The sequence below is a fragment of the Tachyglossus aculeatus genome, chromosome 7 (genome assembly GCF_015852505.1).
Source record: "Tachyglossus aculeatus isolate mTacAcu1 chromosome 7, mTacAcu1.pri, whole genome shotgun sequence".
Lineage (NCBI taxonomy): Eukaryota > Metazoa > Chordata > Mammalia > Monotremata > Tachyglossidae > Tachyglossus > Tachyglossus aculeatus.
In genome coordinates this window covers 24,584,227-24,601,242 of record NC_052072.1, presented here as the reverse complement: position 1 = coordinate 24,601,242, position 17,016 = coordinate 24,584,227, and the positions used below count along the sequence as shown (strand labels likewise).

Sequence of the window (17,016 nt, the reverse complement as noted above, 5' to 3'; positions counted from 1 at the left end):
TTCCTCACCTACACCAGACTGCCTGCCCAATCTAGAAATAGTCCTAGAAATATAAAAGTCAAAAGGGTCAGTGAAGGCTTCTGGCTTCCACTGCTCAGAAGCCACCAGCTCTTTAAACAGATACTATTTTATCTTCTCAGAGTTTCTGGGACCAAAAATCAGTCTAACCTTCCATTCTTCTGTGATGAAGACAGCATGGTCTAGGACTGAGTCGAGAGCCCTGATTTCTAATCCTCCTTGTTCAACTGATTTTTGACTTTTGGCAAATTATTTTCTGCCTTAGCTTTTTCCCATCTGGGGATTAGGGATGACTATTCTCAGAGCTGAAAATGATCCTTTAATAGAGAGATATGGGGGAAGTGCAGACCACAGCAGTTGACTTTTCAGTTTGACAAAAATAGTACTAGCTAGAGCTTTAGAGGGAGATGAATTTGTGTTAGTTCCTTACCACTAATCATTACAGTGTCTTTCCACCAAAACGTAAAAGTCTTAACATAACTCCCCACAGGTATTTTATCACACGGGGAGAGTTAGCATTTATTCCTTTTTTCAAGTCCCAAGAAGTGTAGCCCTTGATTGGGGGAGTTCTCTTTTTCATTAAAGAAACATATGAAGAGCTGGTACCCATGGTAACATGAAATCCTGTTTTTCTTATAAGAATTTAGCCAGACTGTACACATGGGAACCACTGTCTCTACTTACCTATTCTTTTAAGTTTTCAAGTGATAGTACTGAGATACAAGAAAAATTCCCCCAGAATAGGAAAGAGCAGAATATGGAAAGTACAAATAACTTTCTCCCATCAGAACCTCAAAGGACACAGAGAACTTTAAGGGAAGTGGGTATTGTATCAAATTGATGCAATAAGTGAACAAATCAAAGGAGGCACCACTTTTGTTTTCTTAAAAAGCACTGATAAATCCTTTGGTCTGTTTACTAACAGTGTTAAAGTCTGTCCTTTAGAATATTTTTTACAGTATATACATTATGTTTTGCCAACAATATTCATCGAATACACTCCTCCTCTGAGATGTTAAATGAGTCTTCATCTGTACCTTCCTCTGCCTCTGGCAAATTGCCCCAAAGTAGCAAATTTACACCTGAAAAATAAATGTTATAAAATTCACTGCAGATCTGGACCCTAACTTTGTATGTGTGGGTGTATCTTCACACGCACACAGTCAATACCATAACTATATATCTATACATATATACACACACACAAAAAAACACCCATCATTATCAGAAGGAAAGAAAAAGCTATTAATAAACTTTTTAAATCCACTATTCAAATCCTGTATTATTAAAATTATATTCTGTATTAGCAAAGGGCCTAACAACCTTATATACGCTTTTAAATTAGATCTTATGTCTGAAAAATAAGAATTTAGAGCTAGAAAGGGCCTCAAGAGATTTAGTCCAGCACTCTGCTTTAAAGACAGATTGGCAACTAAACCATCCATGATAAAAGATCCCTCAGGATGGACTTCTCTCTCAAATCCAATATTTTTTTTTCCCCTAAAGTTCTCAAATGTCTTTTTTGGATGCAGTATAGTATCTGGTAGCTTTTCCTTGAGACAAATAAAGCTCTGGTGACAATAATATTATGTCAGGTACTTCCAGATAGTTATCTGGAAGTCAAATTCAGCCACAGCTTTAGGGAGAGCCAGTTTAAGTATCTGCAGGGCCCCAGACAGTAGAAGCCAAGGGTCTTTTTTTTTTTTAATGGTATTTAAGCCCTTATGTGTCAAACACTCCTCTAAGCATTGGGGTAGATAGATACAAGTTAGGTTGGATACAATCCATGTCCCACATAGGGCTCATAGTCTAAGTGGGAGGGAGAACTGAGGCACAGAGAAGTTAAGTGACTTGCTCAAGCAATTGGCAGAGCCAGAATTGGAACCCAGGTCCTCTGACTCCCAGGACTGTGCACTTTCTATTAGGCCATGCTCCTTCCCACGCCAAAAGTTAGCCTCCTGTCTTGCCTTTTTAGACAACATGCCCTGCAGCTCCACCCACATCCTTCACACTCCACCACCTGGGGAAAAGGACATTCATTAAATAGTTATTTAATTGAATAGTTATTGGGGAAGCAGCGTGGCTCAGTGGAAAGAGCACGGGCTTTGGAGTCAGGGGTCTGGGGGTCAAATCTCAGCTCCACCACTTGTCAGCTGTGTGACTTTGGGTAAGTCACTTAACTTCTCTGGGCCTCAGTTAACTCATCTGTAAAATGGGGATTAAGACTGTGAGCCCCCCGTGGGACAACCTGATCACCTTGTAACTTCCCCAGCGCTTAGAACAGTGCTTCGCACATAGTAAGTGCTTAATGAATGTCATTATTAGTAGTAGTATTAAAACTGGTTGTTCCCCCTGATAGCCATGGACTGAATTTGCCCAGTGGATACAGCAGTCCTGACTTTTGGTGCATGGTGCACGATCAGGTCATCACATTAGATCAAGTGAATAGAAAATGATTCCAGAGGGATCTTAAAAATCCAAGGAGACTAGCTGTCAGATTTCTCACCCAAGAAACCAATACAGATGTACACTGCAAGGTAACACATTTGGTGGAGAATAAGACGACAGTGCTATCTGAACTTAATTATACACAGTGGGCAATTGCAGTTTAATGGGGAGGAAAAATCAACAACTAAAAACCCACCACAAATACACACACAAAACTATCATCCCTTGTGACCCCAGAAGAAGCCAATGGAGATTGAGGTAAATATAGACTGTATAATTTTACATATTTGTTTTTGAGAGACCACTAATCAGAAAGAATATTTAGCAGCTCACTGGTGCTGGAAAGGATGGGGTGTGTCGGTTTCATGGCTGGGTCATCCCCTTGAAGAGGAAAAATTTGTGCTCCTTTTTGTAAAGCATTGGAAGGCCTTCCTGAATACAAGGAATGGAACTCCGAAAAATCTTTAATAAGGCGGGCAGTTCTCGGGAATAGGTTAGCAATCCAGAGGCAGGGGACAGGAGTCCCTAAATGATCATTTCAACAAAAGGATGCTGTGACTTTTCCTGGGTGTGTTCCATTAATAGTGAGAGGCAGGTGATTGAAAACAGTAGGAAAACCTTTAAAATGGATGGTGAAAGCCTCCTTTATAACAGTCTTCTAGAAAAATGTCGCTTCTACCCCCCCAATATCAGACTTATGAAAGGAGGAGTCTGATACTCCTGGAGTCACTTCTCAGGGACATTAAGCAATTCAACACAATTGGTTCAAAGGAGGAAAAATAAACTGAAAGATTGGATCTGACAGAAGCGGCACCTTCCTTTCTCTGTTGGGAAGGGAGGAAGGAAATCCTGTAATACATCTGTTTCTCATGGATTAGATCTAATGTGAATGGAATAATGTAGTCCTTTTATCTCTGAAAATGACTGATATTAAAAAGCAAATTAAAATCCCAAACATCCCACCCTGCATTTTGAACAGAGAAGCAGCAGGAAGAATAGTATAAAAGGAAATTCTTTCTCTAATGGGTCCCCTGTGCTTCATGATTGGCACAAATATCCAAGTTGGGCCTAAATTAGGGACCTTTATCCCACGGTGGATATTTGAAAAGCCACCAAGATGTCAAGGGCCAGTTTAATTCTCTTTATATTCAAGCTCCAAATGAGGGTTTGTAAAACAAAGGCAGGGTCTCAGGGGTTAAATGCATTTCCTATTTTATTAAGCCAAGGGAGATGCAGACAAATTAATGAGCAGAGTCACTCTCAGAGAGTCAGTTTCTTCCTCTTGGGGCTTGGAGACTGACTTTTGCCATTCTGAAAATCCAAATGGAATTATTTTCTAAAATAAAGGTCTCCAAAATTCCCAAACGGCAACCAAAACCTGTAAAAGGTGAGAGTTGATCCATCTATAGACTTTTCTTCAAAGTCATTATGGTCCATAATATAGGTACATTAGATAATTCCATGTACTGACAGTACATATAGAATGACTCCCAACAATTAAAAAGGTATCGAATACATATGATACTGTAGATTGATAACACAGTTTCTTTCAGAGAGTTATTCTGCAGTTTACTTTTTCACCGACTATGACACAAAAAGCAAGTAGAGCTTGTTACTCAGTAAGGGAATATTGTACACTGTTCTTTGTGTAGACCATAAACTCCCCAAGTTTCCCTTAAAGTTGTTTTCAGGATTTACTTCATGTCTTTCCAGACACCCTACAAATATCAAGTAAACCCCGAGACAAATTCTAAAAACCAAGCTGAAACTGAGTAGTATTATGGGGTACTGATTTCAGGCCAATTGAAAATGACAGAAGAACTCAGGGCCGAGCATCCCCTTCCTTATCATCTGCGGTATTTATTGAGCATTTATGTGTGCAGACCACTGTACTAAAGCACTTTACCATAAATCAGAGTTCGCAGGCAAGTTCCTTGCTTTTTCAGTAAGTCTGTTACAGGCACAAGTGCAGTTTATTGAACTACTTCTTACCTGAAGAGTCCAATCGGTTGATGCCAAAAACCGCCTGACTGTGAAACATCCAGAAGTGTCCATTATTGCAGGACAGAAGGCAGGGTTTACATGGGACGATCACATGGTAACCTACAATGTTCCCACTAAAACAGAAAATAAATGCCATTAAATGCGCACTTCTAAGCCATTTGAGGCTGTTTTCACTTAGACAAAGCAAAGTGAAAAATTGAGTGATTATTCTAGGAATCTATCAACATTAGCAACCAGTTTGGATAACTCAAGTTGTAACCCACATTTCGTTCCTGATCTTTTCTTTTTAAATAGCATTTTAAAGTGCTCTGTACTAGATGCTATACTAAGCCCTGGGCCAGGATTAGAACCCAGGTCCTTTGAGTCACAGGCCCATGCTCTTTCCCCTAAGCCATGAGACTCTTCTTGGCTAAGTTTTCAAATGACTTCACTTTTCCCTGCTCATAGAAACTGCCTAGCGGACATTATTATTAACATCATCAGATATATTTTTAGTATCTTACAAACTTGTAGGCATTTCATTCATCCTCACTACCCATCTGCAAACCTCATTAGCCATCTTCTTCCAGGCCAATGGCCACATTTGGATTAACCTATTTACTAAATCAATTAGCCAAACCTCAGGAATCTGAACCAATATGAACTGAGGCTACCTCAGGAAACTGAAGAAAATTGGGCCAGCCAGCCTCCTGAGGAATCCAAATCCAATTTTTTTCAGTTCCCTTAATTTTTTTTTAGAGACTAGCATCAGCAAGTTGATTGTCAGCATCCAATCAATCTTATTTCTTGAGAGCTTACCGTATGCAGAGTACTGTACTAAGCACTTGGGAGAGTAATACAACAGAGTTGGTAGACACATTCCCTGCCCACACCGACCTTATAGTCTAGATGGGGAGAAAGACATTAATAAAAATGAATTATGGATAAGTACATAAGTGCCACGGGGCTGAGGGGTGAATAAAGGGTGCAAATCAAAGTACAAGGATGACACAGAAGGGAATGAAGGGTGAGGAAATAAGGGGCTAGTTGGGGAAGGCTTCTTGCGTATATCACTAGATAGCTCGATCGAGATATCCATCATCTTAGAAGATGGAGTTCATGGTATTCATTTGGTACAGACCTAAGACACCAAGGTGGGGGGGGTCTCTTAAATATTAACTAGTAGCAGTCCGGCATATCTCAGCGCTTAGAACAGTGCTCTGCACATAGTAAGCACTTAAATACCATCATCATTATTATTATTATATCCCATATACAAATTCTGCTCTTCCAAAGGCTTCAGCAAGCAGTGTTCTTCATTCTAGCCTCAGACAGAGGAAAACATGCTCGCCTGCAAACCGGACCCCAGCTGGTCGCTCTAATTTTAGGACTTTGTGTCAGTGTCCTTGAAAAGTGTTCAGAAACGAAGAGAATCTATAACAGGTGGTAAAAGTTTTACTCTTCGGGGGTCTCCAATTGCTGGCGGGAGGAAGGGATGCTGTACAATTGTTTCTAATACCTGACCATAAATAAAGTAAATAAAACAGCAACAGGCTAGAAAGTTCCAGGTGCAGAGTTTACTTTGTGACTTTCGGTGGCATTAGAGGCCAGACAGAATATTTATAATAATAATAATGATAATGGCATTTATTAAGCACTTACTATGTGCAAAACACTGTTCTAAATGATGGGGAGGTTACAAGGTGATCAGGTTGTCCCACGGGGGGCTCACAGTCTTATTCCCCATTTTACAGATGAGTTAACTGAGGCACAAAGAAGTTAAGTGACTTGCCCAAAGTCACACAGCTGACAATTGGTGGAGCTGGGATTTGAACCCATGACCTCTGACTCCAAAGCCTGGGCTCTTTCCAATGATTCATGTTGCTTCTCATGAGCCATGAATTGTGGTCCTATTTTTGCTATAAAACTGGTCTATGTTTGATTTGCTAAAGGTAGCCATTTCCTCAGAAACAGCCGTTATTTTAGACTTGAAAATAAGAAAAAAGTGTAATCTGTTCATCAAAACTGCTTTTCTCTATTAGCCTCCCAATAATAACAATACTAATAATGGTATTTAAGAACTTACCATATGCCAGGCACTATATTAAACACTGGGGTAGATACAAGATCTGAAAAGCAGTTCTTGTCCCATATGGGGCTCATAGCCTAAGTGGGAGGGAAAATAGGTATTGAAACCTCATTACAGATGAGGTAACTGAAGCACAGAGAAGTGACTTTCCCAAGGTCACAGCAGGTAAGTGGCAGAAACAGAATTAGAACCCAAATCCTCTGATTCCCAGCCTGTGCTCTTTCCACCAGGCCACATTGCTTCTTTTTCCCAGCATGATTCTTACTTTGGACACTGAGGAGGATTAGGATGGAGTCTCTCCCATCAGTATCTCAAAAGGAAATCTCTCGCCTCCTCTCAAAAATCTATCCCCTCCACCTGGGCCTCTGACCACATCCCTTTGTAACCTTATCAAGACACTTGTCCCCTTCCTTCTTTCCTCCTTGATCACCATCTTCAACTGTTTACTTTCCAATGGCTTCTTCCCCACTGCTTTCAAACATGCTCATTTATCCCCTAACCTAAAATAACCCTCCCCTTGACCCCACAGCTCCGTCCAGATCACCCCATCTCTCTCCTACATTCCTCTCCAAACTCTTTGAGAGAGTGGTCTGCACCTGCTGCCTCCATTTCTTCTCCTTGACCCCCCTGCAATCTGGCCATAATCTCCTTTGCTCTACAGAAACTACCCTCCCTAAAGTCACCAATGACTTTCTTCTTGCCAAATCTGATGGCCTCTACTCAATCAGTGACATTTATTGAGTGCTTACTGTGTTCAGAGCACTGTGCTCTGCACCTGGGAACGGTGTTGGTAGATATGCTCCCTAAAGTCACCAACGACTTTCTTCTTGCCAAATCTGATGGCCTCTACTCAATCAGTGACATTTATTGAGTGCTTACTGTGTTCAGAGCACTGTGCTCTGCACCTGGGAACGGCGTTGGTAGATATGTTCCCTACCCACAAGGAGCTTACAGTCTACAGTCTCTGTGCTTCAGTTACCTCATCTGTAAAATGGGGATTAAAACTGTGAGCCCCCCCGCCTCTCCCCATGGGACAACCTGATCACCTTGTAACCTCCCCAGTGCTTAGAACAGTGCTTTGCACATAGTAAGCACTAAACAAATATCATCATCAGTACAGAGGGAAAACAGACATTAAAATTATGGATGTACACATAGGTGCTGTTGGGGGAGGGAGTATCAAGAGCTTAATGGGTACAGAACCAAATGCAAGGGCAGTGCAGAAAAGAGAGGGAGTAGGGGAAATAAAGGGCTTAGTCAGGGAAGGCCTCTTGGAGAAGATGTGATTTTAATAAGGCTTTGAAGGTGGGGAGAGTGGTGGTCTGTCAGTTATGAAGCAGGAGGGAGTACCAGGCCAGAGGAAGGTCCTAGGCAAGGCGTGGGTGGTAAGCTAGACAAGACTAAGGTACATGGAGCAGTTTGACATTAGAGGAGTGAAGGAGCGAGTGGGTTGGGTGGTAGCAGGAAATCAGAGAGATAAGATAGGAGTGTGTGAGGTGACAGTGTTCTAAAGCCAACGGTAGGGAGTTTCTCTGATGTGGAGGTGGATTGGCCAGGGCTGGAGGTTCTTGAGGAGTGGAGAATCATGGACTAAGCATTTTTTGTGGAAAAATGATCCAAGCAGCAGAGTGAAGTGTGGACTGAATTGGGGAGAAGCAGGAGACTTGGAAGTCAGTGAGGTATCTGAAGCAGTAGTCAAGGCGGGACAGGATAAGTGCTTGGATCAGCATAGTAGCAATTTGGAGGAAGAGGAAAGGACAGATTTTAGCAATGTTATGAAAGTAGAATGGATAGGATTTGGTGACAGATGGTAAGTGTGTTGAATGTGAGAGGTAAGTTGAGGATAATGCCGAGGTTACAGGCTTGTGAGACAGGGAGGATGATGGTGCTGTCTACAGTGAAGGGAAAGTTAGGGGGAGGACAGCGTGTGGGTGGGAAGATGAGTTTTGTTTTAGATGTGTTATGTTTGTGGAGTGAGTGGGACATCCAAGTAGAAGGCAGGAGGAAATTTGGGACTGCAGAGAAGGAAAGCAGTTAGGGATGGAGATGTAGATGGGGAAATCATCAGCGTAGAGATGGTAATTGAAGCCACAGGGGTCAATGAGTTTTCCAAGAGAGTGGGTATAGATGAAGACTAGAAGAGACCCAGAACTGAGCCTTGAGGGACTCATATGGAGGGTTGGGAGGCAGAGGAGGAGCCAGTGAAAGACTGAACATGAGGACCAGAGAGGTAGGAGGAGAATCAGGAAAGGACAGTGTCAGTGAAGCCAACGTTAGACAATATTTCCAGGAGAAGGGGGTGGTACACAGTGGCAGAGGCAGCTGAGAAGTCGAGGAGAATTAGGCTGGGGTAGAGGCCATTGGATTTGGCAAGAAGGAGGTCATGGGTGTCCTTTGAGAGGGCAGTTTCTGTGGAGTGAAGGGGGCAGCAACCAGATTGGAGAGGATCATAGAGAGAATTGAAGGAGAAGCAGTGGGTGTAGCCAATTTGCTCAAGGAGTTTGGAAAAGAATGGAGGAAGGAGATATTTTGATAAGGTTCAAAGGTTCAGGTGGAGGGGGTAGATTTGGGAAAGAGGAGAGGAATCTCCTCGAGATACTGCTGGGAAAGATGGAGAGTCGAAGAAGAGTCAGGAGGAGAGAGGGACTGGAGAGGAACAGGAGACTTTAGAGAGGTCATGCCTATTTGATTTTTTATCAATAAAGTACAAAGCCAGGTCACTAAATGAAAGGAATGGGAGGGGCAGGGGGACAGGAGGTTTGAGGAGGAGTTAAACATCTGAGACCCCCAGTAAGGGCAATGAGTATGGGCATCAATAAAGATGGAAAAGTACTGTGGTTGGATAGGAGAGAGTACAGAATTAATGCAGGTGAGGATGACTTGGAGATGGACAAGGGCAGTTTGATGTCTGGATTTCCTCCAGCAGCACTCTACATCCTGAGCACAGGAGCAGAGGAAGCATACTGTAGCGATGATCCAGGGTTGTGGGGTAATGATATGAGGTTGGCCAAGGGACAGGGGAGCGAGAGAGTTGAGTTCAGTGGAGAGGGCATCGATCTGTGTGTTAAGGAGGCAGTTTAGGTATGGAGACCAAATGGAACATTACATCTGTAGAAAATTGGAAGGGGTCAAAAGGTCAGAGGTCTCTATGGGTAAGAATACAGATTTGTGGGGAGTATGTGGCAGAGAAGGAACATGAGGAGGTTGCAGTATTGCCCAGGTCATTAGCACTATAATTTATTCCTCTTTACAGGTTCATGGACCCAGGGTCTTTGGAGTGAGGCTCACCCATCATTTCTGGCAGGAGATTCCAACATCATAAGACTTCTTAAAATGCCACCTTGTGATGACATAAGAGCAGCATAGCCCAGCCTGGGAGTCAGAGGACTTGTGTTCTAATCCCAGTTCTGCCATGTGTTTGCTGTGTGACCTTGGGCAAGTCATTTCATTGGGCCTCAGTTTCCTCATCTGCAAAATGGGGATTCAAAACCTTTTATTTCCCCCTACTTAGACTGTGAGCCCCATGTGGGTCAGGGATTGTGTCCAACCTGATTAACTTGTATTAACCTCAGTGCTTAGAACAGTGCTTGATGTGCTTAATACCATATCATTAGCAAGGCATCATTATCCATTAAAAACAGCAAACTAACGAACTTTGCTTATAACCTGTCTCATGAAAAAAGACTATGTAGTGACCAAGTGACCAGGTGAAAACACTACCTAGTGATCAAAGCCCCTGATTCAAGCTAGAACATGAAGGTTTGTCTCTCACCTACAACAGGAAACAGTTGTTCATCTCATGTGCTCCAACCAAAATTCATTACTTCAAATTAACTTTTCACTCAGTTTCAACAACCATTTGTCTGAGTCTCTCAACAGTATAAAATTAAGCTATGGATTACCATTTTAAACACGCAACGTCCTTCAGTTTGCACTTGCAGATTTCAGTGAAATAGCAGGCTCCAATGAAGTCTACAGCACTAGAAGAAAAAAAATACATAAGGACAGTTAGGCATTTTTGATTGGTTTGTGAAAATATAGAACTGGAAATGTTTGCAAGAGGTCAGCTAGTTCATTTTCCTGCCTCTAGGCAGAACTGAATTATCATTTGTAAGAATCAGTTAACACTTGGAAAAATTTTTGGGAACTATGGAGCTAAAAGAATGGAGATTTAAAATCGATCCACATATGCTTTAGTACATGACTCTCCCAACACCTAAGGAAAAAGAACAGCTGTCAGTAGAAAAATTGTAGGTCATTTGTAGTATTTAAACTGCAGTACCTTTAGACCAAAGCCCAGTTTGATGATGATGATAATGATAATGATAATAATACTATTATTGTATTGTGATATATGTTAAGCAGTTACCATTTGCTAAGCACTGTACTAAATGCTGGTATAGATACAAGATAGGTTCCATATGGGGCTCACAGTCTAAGTGGTAGAACAGGTACTGAATCCCCATTTTGCAGATGAGGGAACTGAGACACAAAGAAGTTAAGTGATTTGCTCAAGTTCACTGTGAAGCTAGAATTAGAACATAAGTCCTTTGCTCTTTCCAGCTAGGGCATGTTGCTTTGATTTGGTGCGACACTGTAAAGTTGAATAGATTGACACTGATAGGGTGTTTGTATTTGACAGAAGAAAGATCACAGAAAAGGAGTGAATTACTGAGATCCTCTCATCCATTTCTGTAGGCAGAAGGGCTTTCTATTGCCGAGTCTTACTTTTAAAGAATTTCAGAGAAGTGGATTCTACAGCTTCTTATGGTTACTCATTTCACAAAACTCACTGCCAGGAAGTTCTATCTGTATTTATAGCTACCCCAAATCCCAAGAGCAGCAGTTTAAGCTGTTCTCAGGGGAAATGAAGAGTGGCTGACCATCATTCTCAATGAAATGGCCCTTCACAAATTACTATTTCCATTTTAAACAAGGGATACTCTGCAAGTAAATACTACCCATTTAAGAAGATTTGGAGTTGTTCCTTATCACAGCTTAGCTGATGAAGTTTGGAATTTCCTTTCCTCCCCACTCACAATGAGAATGTCCATTTTACAGAAGGTTTTCCGTGGGCTTGCTGCAACTGGGCAGACTAACTCAGCAGAGTAGAGCAAGGACCTTGTGACCTTTCAATCACTGCAATTGATTTGAAGGGCTTACATCACCAATGACCACTTTGTTTAGACCACAGACCTTGCCAGACAGTAGGCCTACTCAGTGGTTAGCCCCAGGGTATCATCAGACAGTAAATCTGAGGTTAGGAGTGGCCACTTTACCAAAATGATAGTCTCAGAGTTATCGCCCAGTATGCACGTTTCCCCCCTCTAGCTAAAGGGACCCCAAAACATCAAAAGACTTGCCCTGACAACTTGACTTACTTGGTTGGAGGGATGTCAGTAGAATAAAGGTCTATCTCGGTGTCCGCCAGCAAGACAGCCTTCATGCCCCTGGAGCTGAGCACCTGTTTACAGAATTTGCAGCACAGGATAGACACGCACCGGTTCTTGAAGCTATAATTACTGGTAGACATGCTGACTCGGGGGAAAGATACGAAGAGACTCTCTCTCTCTCTCTCTCCTTTTTTAAACTTGAACAAGGACCGTGCGCCCTTTTTCTAGTCCGATTTTCCACGTCTGGAAGCAGGCTGCAAAGCAAAGGAAGTTTCCTGTAAAGCACCCCTAGTCCCGGGATTAAGGGAATAGCCAAACCCCTTTTTCCTCTAGTAGGGAGAGGGATAGAGGAATGGTAGAGTTAGTCTCTCAGTAGGGGCAGGGAACAGGAAAACGAGCCCACTGTTGGGTAGGGACTTTCTCTATATGTTGCCAACTTGTACTTCCCAATAGTACAGTGCTCTGCACACAGTAAGCACTCAATAAATACGATTGATTGATTGAGGCTCTTTCCTTCTCATCTGGCATCTTCCAGCTTTTCGACCCTCTTTCTTAGGTGGATGTTTTCCCTGTGGGTTTCTCCCGGCTCTGACGCCTTTCTGCCCTCTCTGCACGGGCCAACGTCCTACCAACTCTTTCTCCCTTAAAACTTCCCTTCCCTCTCCAGGCTCCCGACTCAACCCCCCTGTCTTTGGCTCCTTCTCCCTTCCGCAGAGCAGCGGCGTGGCTCAGGGGGAAGAGCCCGGGCTTTGGAGTCAGAGGTCGTGGGTTCGAATCCCGACTCTGCCAATCGTCAGCAGTGTGACTTTGGGGAAGTCACTTCACTGGGCCTCAGTTACCTCATCTGTAAAATGGGGGTGAAGACTGTGAGCCCCACGTGGGACAACCTGATCCCCTTGTATCGCCCCCAGCGCTTAGAACAGTGCTTTGCACATAGTAAGCGCTCAATATGAATGAATGAATGCAGAATCCGCTTTTCCTTAGCAGGTCCCTTCCCCTCCCAGCACTTTTCTTTGCCTTCCTCTCCCCGCCCACCACCCGGGACCTCCTTCCCTGGCTTTCCTCCTTTTAGGATGTCTCCCCTCCTCTCGCTGGCTGAGGCCAGTGACATGCAGCTTTCCTTCTCTTGTCCCATAAAAATTCCCCCTTCCCAAAGCCCAAATCCCTCTTCGTCCCCCTACTCTTTCCCGCAGGTGTCGCTCCTTCTCCCTTTTCCTTGCCCAGAAACGGTAGGGGGGATGTCGACCGATCCGTTCAGCTCCAACCGCACGGGACCAAACTCCCTGCCATCCGACACTGTTCACCTTCTCCTTCCTCCCCCCGCCCCACCATCGGCTGTCAGTTTGAATTACCAGCGCAGCTCTCCCATTGGAGGAGGCTGGCCTCGCCTCCCTTCCCCATTGGACGGGGGCGGCTCCACCCCCCACGCTCGAGCCCTGATTGGTGGAGAGGAGGCCTGCTCCGCTCCGGTAACAGAGCCTCGTCCCGTCCCGATTGGTGGAGCCTGGCCGCACCCTCGGTCTCGATTGGTGGACCGCGGGACGTCCGGGCAAATCTCTCCCGCCGTGGGGAAGTTGATGGAGCCGCCCCTCTTGAGTCCTATTGGAGAACGTTAGCGGGGCCTTTCCCGCTATTGGTTGAAGCTTTCAGACGGGGCCACGCCCACCCTCCGAGTCCCGATTGGCCGCGCCCTTCCCGTGGGCGCTTGCGATTGGTCGCCGTGGTAGCCGCTCCCGTCCCCTAACCGTTTGTGATTGGTCGGCGGGAACACCGTAGTCCCGCCTTTTTGTTGGATTGGCTATCCCGGGGTGGGGAGGAGTTTCTCTTCCAGATCCCGCCCTCTTCCATGCGGCTACTCCTGGATTCTCCCTTTCCCTGTTCACGGGGGGGAGGGAAAAGGCGGGATAGGGCTTCTCCTATTGGCTGGACCAGCTGTCCGTCAGGGGCGGAGAGGGCGGGCGTGGGTGATGGGCGGGGTGAAAGGGCTCTGCTGGGGGTGCGGAGGGGGAAGGAGGGCAGAGCTGCGTGGAAAAGGGAGTGGGTTGGATAAGGAGGGCGAGGGAGTGGCAGGCGGCTGGGCAGGGGCGGGGGTCTAAGCAGACCGTGGATTTGGGGGCTCCAGACCAGCCGCAGGTAAAGTTTCCTCCCTCTCCTTCCTTCCCCGGGTGGGACTTGGGCGAAGAGAAAAGGAGGGAAGGGTGGTCCATCCCCCCCCCCCCCCTTAATAATAATGTTGGCATTTGTTAAGCGCTTACTATGTGCAAAGCACTGTTCTAAGCGCTGGGGGGCGTACAAAGCGATCAGGCTGTCCCTCGTGGGGCTCACAGTCCCCATTTTACAGATGAGGTCACTGAGGCTAAGAGAAGTTAGGTGACTTGGCCAAGGTCACACAGCAGACGTGGGGCGGAACCGGGATTCGAACCCATGACCCCTGACTCCAAAGCCCGGGCTCTTTCAAGCGCTTACTCTTTGCAAAGCACTGTTCTAAGCCCTGGGGGGGCGGGTACAAAGTGATCAGGCTGTCCCTCGTGGGGCTCACAGTCCCCATTTTACAGATGAGGTCACAGGCTCAGAGAAGTTAGGTGACTTGTCCAAGGTCACACAGCAGACATGGGGCGGAGGCGGGATTCGAACCCATGACCTCTGACTCCAAGGCCCGGGCTCTTTCTACTGAGCCACGCTGCTTCTCCTGCTTCCCCTTCTAGCCTGGAAGCCCGTTGTTGCTAAGGGACCGTCTCCATCTGTTGCCCACTTGGACTTCTCAAGCGCTTAGTACAGCGCTCTGCACACAGTAGGCGCTCAATAAGTACGAGTGAATGCGGGCTGCTTTCATCTTGTCCCGGGGTGGGGGCGCCCTCCGGCCCCGCATTGCTCATTCACTCAATCGTATTTATTGAGCGCCTACTATGTGCAGAGCGCCCCTTCCTTCCTCTCCCCCTCGTCCCCTTCTCCATCCCCCCATCTTACCTCCTTCCCTTCCCCACAGCATCTGTATATATGTATATATGTTTGTACATATTTATTATTCTATTTTACTTGTACATATCTATTCTATTTATTTTATTTTGTTAGTATGTTTGGTTTTGTTCTCTGTCTCCCCCTTTTCGACTGTGAGCCCACTGGTGGGTAGGGACTGTCTCTATATGTTGCCAACTTGGACTTCCCAAGCGCTTAGTCCAGTGCTCTGCACACAGTAAGCGCTCAATAAATACGATTGATTGATTGATTGATTAATTACTAAGCGCTTGGGAAGTACAAGTACTTAGTAGCCTCCTGTAGCGCAGCACTGTTCCAGAGCTTAGCCCCCCTGCACCCCCGCCTCTCAGTTCATTCTCCGACGTTTCTCTATTCCAGCGCTTAGCACAGTGCTTTGCACATAGTAAGCGCTTAATAAGTGCCATCATTATTATTAGTGGACGCCCCTCTTCCCCGCCCAAAGTGCTCCCCCCGCGTCTCAGTTTATTCTCCAACACTTCTCTATTCCAGCGCTTAGCACTGTGCTTTGCACATAGCAAGCGCTTAATAAATGCTATCATTATTATTATTGGACGCCCCTCTTCCCCGCCCAAAGTGCTTCTCCATAAACCCCGTCCAAGCCTTGTAGTGCCATCAGCGTTTAGGACAGTGCTTGGCACATAGTAAGCACTTATTATTATTATTATCCCCCAAAGAACGGGCCCATTAAATCCCCCCCAGTCATTCTCCCCCGGAATCCCCCGACCCAAACTCCTTATCTCCTAATTCCCCGCAAACTAGGCAGGCCAACACAATTGGGGACTCTTTGTACATATTTATTATTCTATTTATTAATGATGTATCTCTATAATTCCATTTATTTTAATACTGTTGACGCCTGTCCACTTGTCTTGTCGTCTGTCTCCCCCTTCTAGATTGGGAGCCCGTTGTTGGGTAGGATCCGTCTCTATAAGTTGCCGACTTGTACTTCCCAAGCGCTTAGTACAGTGTTCTGCACACAGTCAGCGCTCAGTAAATACGATTGAATGAATGAAGGAATGATCGCATCCCCCCGCTGGGAAGCCTTGGAAAGCTTGCGCTTTCCAAATCAATCAATCAATCAATCATATTTATTGAGCGCTGTGTGCAGAGCACTGTACTAAGCCCTTGGGAAGTACAAGTTGGCAACATATAGAGACAGTCCCTACCCAGCAGTGGGCTCACAGTCTAAAAGGGGGAGACAGAGAACAAAACCAAACATCCTAACAAAATAAAATAAATAGAATAGAAGCGGTCTGTGCAGTGCTTCCCATCCAGTTTAGTCGTGGCTTCCATGGGGCCTCCATTTCCTGCCTCCCTGAAGCACGTTTTTCCCCCCCTCCCGAAGTTGCCGACTTGTACTTGGCAAGCGCTTAGTACAGTCTCTGCACACAGTAAGCGCTCAATAAATACGATTGAATGAATGAATCCCTCCAGCAGCGGGAAGCGGGCTGAAAAAGACAACGCCGGGTGGGCCTCGCTGTCCCTGGAGGGGACACTTGTCACTTGTATATATTTGTACATATTTATTACTCTTTATTTTAGTTGTACATATTTATTACTCTATTGATGTGTATATAGCTATAATTCTGTTTATTCTGATGGTACTGACGCCTGTCTCCTTGTTTTGTCGTCTGTCTCCCCCTTCTAGACTGGGAGCCCGTTGTTGGGTAGGGACCGGCTCTGTTGTCGATTTGTACCTCCCAAGCGCTTAGTACAGTGCTCTGCACACAGTCAGTGCTCAAACACGATTTTAGGGAGGGAAGAAGGGCCCTGCCGACCCACGTCGAGGAGGATTAGGATTTATCAGGATTTTTCCTTTTTCTTCCACTCTTTTAAGGTGGGGAGGGAGGCCTGCAGAAAGGGGCGAGCATTCATCCCACCCTTCTCATCCATTGAGAAGCAGCGTGGCTTCATTCATTCAGTCGTATTTATTGAGCGCTGACTGTGAGCAGAGCACTGGACTAAGCGCCTGGGAAGTACAAATCGACAACACATAGAGACAGTCCCTACCCAACAACGGGCTCACAGTCTAGAAAATGGAAAGAGTGTGGGTTTAGGAGTCAGAGGATGTGGGTTCTAATCCTGCCT

The 17,016-nt window shown here is 45.2% G+C and overlaps 2 protein-coding genes across 5 annotated transcripts in view; one reads left to right on the top strand and one right to left on the bottom strand.

Annotated features, from left to right (window-relative positions):
- Positions 1 to 914: 914 nt before the first annotated feature.
- Positions 915 to 13,224, bottom strand: FAM72A (family with sequence similarity 72 member A). 2 transcript variants are annotated; one of them, XM_038749545.1, is made up of 5 exons: positions 13,113 to 13,224; positions 11,920 to 12,185; positions 10,441 to 10,518; positions 4,459 to 4,583; positions 915 to 1,100 (listed from the first exon to the last, which is right to left on the bottom strand). In XM_038749545.1, exons 2-5 carry the CDS (start codon positions 12,069 to 12,071, stop codon positions 1,006 to 1,008), a joined length of 450 nt encoding a protein of 149 aa, XP_038605473.1. In that variant the 5' UTR covers positions 12,072 to 12,185; positions 13,113 to 13,224; the 3' UTR covers positions 915 to 1,005. The 2 variants fall into 2 exon arrangements, with proteins under 2 accessions (XP_038605473.1, XP_038605474.1); XM_038749546.1 differs by having other exon boundaries at positions 11,920 to 12,002.
- A 772-nt stretch (positions 13,225 to 13,996) lies between these two features.
- Positions 13,997 to 17,016, top strand: part of SRGAP2 (SLIT-ROBO Rho GTPase activating protein 2) — a 303,664-nt gene continuing 300,644 nt past the window's right edge. For all 3 annotated transcript variants that reach the window (XM_038748678.1, XM_038748679.1, XM_038748680.1), the window contains exon 1: positions 13,997 to 14,064. The gene's annotated coding sequence lies outside the window, so the exon portion shown is untranslated. The remainder of the gene's footprint in view (positions 14,065 to 17,016) is intronic.